Genomic DNA, 7,721 nt, shown 5'->3' on the forward strand with positions numbered 1-7,721 from the left:
CTTCTCAGAGGGGGCGGCTGGGCAGAGGCACTCCTCACTTCCCAGATGGGGCTGCCGGGAAGAGGCGCTCCTCCCATCCCAGACGTGGCGGCCTGGCAGAGGTGCTCCTCACATCCCAGACGTGGCGGCCGGGCTGAGGTGCTCCTCACCTCCCAGATGGGGCAGCCGGGCAGAGATGCTCCTCACTTCTTCCCAGACGGGGTGTGGCCGGGCAGAGGCGCTCCTTACTTCCCAGATGAGGCGGCCAGGCAGAGGTGCTCCTCATTTCCAAGACGGGGCGGCCGGGCAGAGGCGCTCTTCACTTCTTCCCAGATGTGGCAGCAGGGCAGAGGCGCTCCTCACATCCCAGACTGGGCGGCCGGGCAGAGGTGCTCCTCACATCCCAGATGGGGCGGCCGGGCAGAGACGCTCCTCACTTCTTCCCAGATGGGGCGGCCGGGCAGAGGCGGTCCTCCCTTCTTCCCAGACGGGAGGGCCGGGCACAGGTGCTCTTCACTTCTCAGACGGGGCTGCTGGGCCGAGGCACTCCTCACATCCCAGACTGGGCGGCCGGGCCGAGGTGCTCCTCACATCCCAGATGGGGCGGCCGGGCAGAGACGCTCCTCTCTTCTTCCCAGACGGGGCGGCCGGGCAGAGGCGCTCCTCACTTCTTCCCAGATGGGGCAGCCCGGCAGAGGCGCTCCTCACTTCCCAGACGGGGCGGCCAGGCAGAGGCGCTCCTCACTTATTCCCAGACAGGGCGGCCGCGCAGAGGCGATCCACACTTCCCAGACGGGGCGGCCGGGCAGAGGCTCTCCTCACTTCCCAAACGATGGGCGGCCGGGTAGAGGCGCCCCTCACTTCTTCCCAGACAGGGCGGCTGGGCAGAGGCGCTCCTCACTTATTCCCAGATGGGGCGGCCGGGCAGAGGCGCTCCCCACTTCCCAGACGGGGCGGCCAGGTAGAGGCACTCCTCACTTCCCAGATGGGGTGGCCGGGCAGAGGCGCTCCTCACTTCCCAGACTGTGTGACCCGGCAGAGGCGCTCTTCACTTCTTCCCAGACGGGGCGGCCGGGCAGAGGCTCTCCTCACTTCCCAGATGGGGCGGCCGGGCAGAGGCACTCCTCACATCCCAGACTGGGCGGCCGGGCAGAGGTGCTCCTCACATCCCAGACAGGGCAGCCGGACAGAGGTGCTCCTCACATCCCAGACGGGGCGGCCGGGCAGAGATGCTCTTCTCTTCTTCCCAGACGAGGTGGCCGGGCAGAGGCGCTCCTCACTTCCCAGATGAGGCGGCCTGGCAGTGGCGCTCCTCATTTCCCAGATGGGGTGGACTGGCAGAGGCGCTCCTCACTTCTTCCCAGACGGGGTGGCTGGGCAGAGTCGCTCCTCACTTCTTCCCAGACGGGTCAGCCGGGCAGAGGCCCTCCCCACATCCCAGATGGGGCAGCCGTGCAGAGCCGCTCCTCACTTCCCAGATGATGGGCGGCCGGGCAGAGGCGCTCCTCACTTCCCAGATGGGGTGGCGGCCAGGCAGAGGCACTCCTCACTTCCCAGATGGGGTGGCCGGGCAGAGGCGCTCCTCACTTCCCAGGCGGGGTTGCCTGGCAGAGGCGCTCCTCACTTCTTCCCATATGGGGCAGCCGGGCAGAGGCGCTCCTCACTTCCCAGACAGGGTGGCCGGGCAAAGGCGCTCCTCACTTCTTCCCAGATGGGGCGGCCGGGCAGAGGCGCTCCTCACTTCCCATACGGGGCGGCTGGGCAGAGGCGCTCCCCACTTCCCAGACGGGTGGCCGGGCAGAGGCGCTCCTCACTTGCCAAACGATGGGCGTCTGGGTAGAGGCGCCCCTCACTTCTTCCCAGACAGGACGGTCAGTCAGAGGCGCTCCTCACTTCTTCCCAGACAGGGCGGCCGGGCAGAGATGCTCCTCACTTCTTCCCAGACGGGACGGCCGGGCAGAGGTGCTCCTCACTTCTCAGACGTGGCAGCTGGGCAGAGGCGCTCCTCACATCCCAGACTGGGCGGCCGGCAGAGTTGCTCCTCACATCCCCGATCGGGCGGCCGGGCAGAGACGCTCCTCACTTCTTCCCAGACGGGGCAGCCGGGCAGAGGCCCTCCCCACATCCCAGATGGGGCAGCCGGGCAAAGGCGCTCCTCACTTCCCAGATGATGGGTGGCCGGGCAGAGGCGCCCCTCACTTCTTCCCAGACGGGGCTGCCGGGCAGAGGCGCTCCTCACTTCCCCAACGATGGGCGGCCGGGCAGAAGCGCCCCTCACTTCTTCCCAGACAGGGCGGCTGGGCAGAGGCGCTCCTCACTTATTCCCAGATGGGGCGGCCGGGCAGGGGTGCTCCCCACTTCCCAGATGGGGCGGCTGGGCAGAGGCGCTCCTCACTTCCAAAATGATGGGCGGCCGGGTAGAGGCGCCCCTCACTTCTACCCAGACAGGGCGGCCAGTCAGAGGCGCTCCTCACTTCTTCCCAGACAGGGCGGCCGGGCAGAGACGCTCCTCACTTCTTCCCAGACAGGGCGGCCGGGCAGAGACGCTCCTCACTTCTTCCCAGATGGGGCGGCCGGGCAGAGGCGCTCCTCACTTCTTCCCAGACGGGAAGGCCGGGCAGAGGTGCTCCTCACTTCTCAGACGGGGCAGCTGGGCAGAGGCGCTCCTCATATCCCAGACTGGGCAGCCGGACAGAGTTGCTCCTCACATCCCAGATGGGGCGGCCGGGCAGAGACGCTCCTCACTTCTTCCCAGACTGGGCTGCTGGGCAGAGGCGCTCCTCACTTCTTCCCAGATGGGGCAGCCGGGCAGAGGCCCTTCCCACATCCCAGATGGGGCAGCCGGGCAAAGGCGCTCCTCACTTCCCAGATGATGGTCGGCCGGGCAGAGGCGCCCCTCACTTCTTCCCAGAGAGGGCGGCTGGGCAGAGACGCTCCTCACTTCTTCCCAGACAGGGCGGCCGGGCAGAGACGCTCCTCACTTCTTCCCAGACGGGACGGCCGGGCAGAGGTGCTCCTGACTTCTCAGACGGGGCTGCTGGGCAGAGGCGCTACTCACATCCCAGATGGGGCGGCCGGGCAGAGGCGCTCCTCACTTCTTCCCAGATGGGGCGGCGGGGCAGAGGCGCTCCTCACTTCCCAGACAGGGCGGCCAGGCAGAGGCGCTCCTCACTTATTCCCAGACGGGGCGGCCGCGCAGAGGCGCTCCTCACTTCCCAAACGATGGGCGGCCGGGTAGAGGCGCCCCTCACTTCTTCCCAGACAGGGCGGCCAGTCAGAGGCGCTCCTGACTTCTTCCCAGACAGGGCGGCCGGGCAGAGACGCTCCTCACTTCTTCCCAGACAAGGCGGCTGGGCAGAGACGCTCCTCACTTCTTCCCAGATGGGGCGGCCGGGCAGAGACGCTCCTCACTTCTTCCCAGACGGGACGGCCGGGCAGAGGTGCTCCTCACTTCTCAGACTGGGCAGCTGGGCAGAGGCGCTCCTCACATCCCAGACTCGGCGGCCGGGCAGAGGTGCTCCTCACATCCCAGATGGGGCGGCCGGGCAGAGGCGCTCCTCACTTCTTCCCAGACGGTGCAGCCAGGCAGAAGCCCTCCCCACATCCCAGATGGGGCAGCGGGACAGAGGCGCTCCTCACTTCCCAGATGATGGGCGGCCGGGCAGAGGCGCTCCTCACTTCCCAGATGATGGGCGGCCAGGCAGAGGCACTCCTCACTTCCCACATGGGGTGGCCGGGCAGAGGCGCTCCTCACTTCCCAGACTTGGTTGCCCGGCAGAGGCGCTCCTCACTTCCCAGACAGGGCAGCCGGGCAGAGGCGCTCCTCACTTCTTCCCAGATGGTGCGGCCGGGCAGAGGCGCTCCTCACTTCCCAGACGCGGCAGCCGGGCAGAGGCACTCCTCACTTCCCAGACGGGGTGGCCGGGCAGAGGTGCTCCTCACATCCCAGACGGGGCGGCCGGGCAGAGGTGCTCCTCACATCCCAGACGGGGCGGCCGGGCAGAGATGCTCCTCACTTCTTCCCAGACGGGGTGGCTGGGCAGAGACCCTCCTCACTTCCCAGATGAGGCAGCCAGGCAGAGGCACTCCTCATTTCCCAGACGGGGCGGCTGGGCAGAGGCGCTCCTCACTTCTTCCCAGACGGGGCGGCCAGGCAGAGGCGCTCCTCACTTCTTCCCAGACAGGGCAGCCGGGCAGAGGCCCTCCCCACATCCCAGATGGGGCAGCCGGGCAGATGCGCTCCTCAATTCCCAGATGATGGGCGGCCGAGCAGAGGCCCTCCTCAGTACCCAGATGGGGTGGCCCGGCAGTGGCGCTCTTCACTTCTTCCCAGATGGGGCGGCCCGGCAGAGACGCTCCTCACTTCTTCCCCGACGGGGCGGCCGGGCAGAGACACTCCTCACTTCTTCCCAGACAGGACGGCCGGGCAGCGGTGCTCCTCACTTCTCAGACGGGGCAGCTGGGCAGAGGCACTCCTCACATACCAGACTGTGCGGCCGGGCAGAGGTGCTCCTCACATCCCAGATGGGGCGGCCGGGCAGAGACGCTCCTCACTTCTTCCCAGACGGGGCAGCCGGGCAGAGGCGCTCCTCACTTCTTCCCAGACGGTGCAGCCGGGCAGAGGCCCTCCCCACATCCGAGATGGGGCAGCCGGGCAGAGGCGCTCCTCACTTCCCAGATGATGGGCGGCCAGGCAGAGGAGCTCCTCACTTCCCAGATGGGGTGGCGGCCAGGCAGAGGCACTCCTGACTTCCCAGATCGGGTGGCCGGGCAGAGGCGCTCCTCACTTCCCAGACGGGGTGGCCCGGCAGAGGCGGTCTTCACTTCTTCCCAGACGGGGCGGCCGGGCAGAGGTGCTCCTGACCTCCCAGACGGGGCGGCCGGGCAGAGGTGCTCCTCACTTCCCAGATGGCATGGCGGCCAGGCAGAGGCACTCCTCACTTCCCAGATGGGGCGGCCAGGCAGAGGCGCTCCTCACTTCTTCCCAGATGGGGCGGCCGGTTAGATGCGCTCCTCACTTCCCAGACAGGGCGGCCGGGCAGAGGCGCTCCTCACTTCTTCCCAGACGGGGCAGCCGGGCAGAGGTCCTCCCCACATCCCAGATGGGGCAGCCGGGCAGATGCCGTCCTCAATTCCCAGATGATGGGCGGCCGGGCAGAGGCCCTCCTCACTTCCCAGATAGGGTGGCGGCCCGGCAGAGGCACTCCTCACTTCCCAGACGGGGCGGCTGGGCAGAGGCGCTCCTCACTTCCCAGATGGGGTGGCCCGGCTGAGGCGCTCTTCACTTCTTCCCAGTCGGGGCAGCCGGGCAGAGACGCTCCTCACTTCTTCCCAGACGGGGCGGCCGGGCAGAGGTGCTCCTCACATCCCAGTCGGGGCAGCCGGGCAGAGATGCTCCTCACCTCTTCCCAGACGGGGCGGCCGGGCAGAGACGCTCCTCACTTCTTCCCAGACGGGGTGGCCGGGCAGAGGTGCTCCTCACCTCCCAGACGGGGCGGACGGGCAGAGACGCTCCTCACTTCTTCCCAGACGGGGTGGCCGGGCAGAGGTGCTCCTCACCTCCCAGTCGGGGCAGCCGGGCAGAGATGCTCCTCACCTCTTCCCAGATGGGGCGGCCGGGCAGAGGCGCTCCTCACTTCCCAGACGAGGCGGCCAGGCAGAGGCGCTCCTCATTTCCCAGACGGGGTGGCCGGGCAGAGGCGCTCCTCACTTCTTCCCAGACGGGGCAGCTGGGCAGAGATGCCCCTCACTTCATCCCAGACGGGGCGGCCGGGCAGTGGCACTCCTCACTTTTTCCCAGATGGGGCGGCTGCGCTGAGGCGCTCCCCACTTCCCAGTCGGGGCGGCCGGGCCGAGGCGCTCCTCACTTCCCAAACGATGGGCGGCCGGGCAGAGGCGCCCCTCACTTCTTCCCAGACAGGGCGGCCCGGCAGAGGTGCTCCTCACTTCTTCCCAGACAGGGCGGCCGGGCAGAGACGCTCCTCACTTCTTCCCAGACGGGGCGGCCAGGCAGAGACGCTCCTCACTTCTTCCCAGACGGGGCGGCTGTGTAGAGACGCTCCTCACTTCTTCCCAGACGGGACGGCCGGGCAGAGGTGCTCCTCACTTCTCAGACGGGGCAGCTGGGCAGAGGCGCTCCTCACATCCCAGACTGGGCGGCCGGGAGAGGCGCTCCTCACTTCTCAGATGGGGCAGCTGGTCAGAGGCGCTCCTCACATCCCATACTGGGCGGCCGGGCCGAGGCGCTCCTCACTTCTTCCCAGGCGGTGGGGCCAGGCAGAGGCGCTCCTCACTTCCCAGATGGAGGCAGTCAGGCAGGCAGGCAGGCAGGCAGGCAGGCAAATTTGATGAACAATTCCTGGTAGTGCAATGTGGCCTGTAGGTGCTGGTGGTGATGCCACCAACACCATCACTTACCAATGGAATGGCCATGTTACTTCATATCCCAAGGGACATTTCTCACATTGTGATACAGGAAACAATATATATATACACACACACATATATATAAAACACACACACATATATATACACATACATACATATATATCTTCTAGGAGTACCAATTGTACTTTAATTGTTCACTTTACACATTTTTATTGAAGATCTATCATATTCTAGACACAAACATGTGCAATCTAAAATAAAATTTTATATTAAACAAAAATGTATCTTGGAGAAGGCAAAATTACCGTGAATTTTTAAGAATCAGACAAAAACTATTCATCCTCGTGGTGGTATCATACTAATTCCCTGGCACCTCAGAGGTAGGTGTGCACTCTTCTCAGTGGTTAAGAGTGCAGAGTATAAGAAGTCTTCATTTGGGAGGCATAGCATTACGAGAAATACCTAATGTAAAAATGACAATTTGATGGGTGCAGCAAACCAACATGGCACATGTATACCTATGTAACAAACCTGCACATTGTGCACATGTGCCCCAGAACTTAAAGTATAATACAGAAAAAGAAAGAAATTTTCATTTAAAATATTAACAAAAATGTTTTTGTTACAATGTCTTCCTTTGTTATAGGTCAAAAATTGGTAGCCTAAGGCCTAATCTGCAGATATGTCTTATATGAACCTCAGAGTAATTTGTTTCATTACAACTTGAGTTGGTGACCAATATTTAAAACTCAGGGGGTTTCATTTGCTATGTTGACTTTCTGGCTTCTTGTGGAAAAAAAAAAACTGAAAGAGCTAGCATCCTTGAGACCACATCCTCATGTGGCCACAACAGCTGGTGCTGGGCTTCTGTGTCCCAGTTCGGATTAAAGACCTGGTCCCAGTAGCCCTGTCTACACCACCAACCAGACCTGTGGCCTACTTCTCTTGTCCATGCTACCTGCCTGGCCCTGGGAAATATTGGAATGTGTGCCCCTGTTCCAGGCTGACACTGAACCACTTGGGTCCTTTTCCAGTACTTAACACTGTCTTCTCTAACTTCAATGTTTCAAATTTTCAAGACACTAGTCTTCACAGTCAAATCCAGAAATTGAGCCTCATGTGCCCAAGTCACAAATCAGAGAACCACAGAGCTGGAATGGACCCGCCTTTCTGATCATGGTATAGGATTCTGAAGGCTGCCACATAATCACAGGGATCAGAAAGAGCCCCAACTTCACCTGACTTACACTTGAGGAAAGAGTCAGGATTAAAATACACATCTTCCCCAACTACAGAGTCCCAGGAAAATCAGGCAAAGAGAGAATAAAAGAAGGTTAGACCAGGCTATTTTAGAG

The 7,721-nt window shown here is 63.0% G+C and overlaps 1 protein-coding gene across 1 annotated transcript in view; it reads left to right on the forward strand.

Annotated features, from left to right (window-relative positions):
• The window catches only part of LOC134733262 (collagen alpha-2(I) chain-like), a gene marked incomplete at its 5' end in the record, with an annotated part of 29,868 nt that extends 22,597 nt beyond the window's left edge, over positions 1-7,271 (forward strand). Inside the window, 2 exons of the mRNA XM_063622289.1 lie at positions 4,682-4,781; positions 7,245-7,271. Of these exons, the coding sequence (XP_063478359.1) occupies positions 4,682-4,781; positions 7,245-7,271 (127 nt within the window). The remainder of the gene's footprint in view (positions 1-4,681; positions 4,782-7,244) is intronic.
• Between the last annotated feature and the right edge of the window lie 450 nt (positions 7,272-7,721).

This window comes from Symphalangus syndactylus, chromosome 17 (genome assembly GCF_028878055.3).
Source record: "Symphalangus syndactylus isolate Jambi chromosome 17, NHGRI_mSymSyn1-v2.1_pri, whole genome shotgun sequence".
In the NCBI taxonomy this organism is placed as follows: domain Eukaryota; kingdom Metazoa; phylum Chordata; class Mammalia; order Primates; family Hylobatidae; genus Symphalangus; species Symphalangus syndactylus.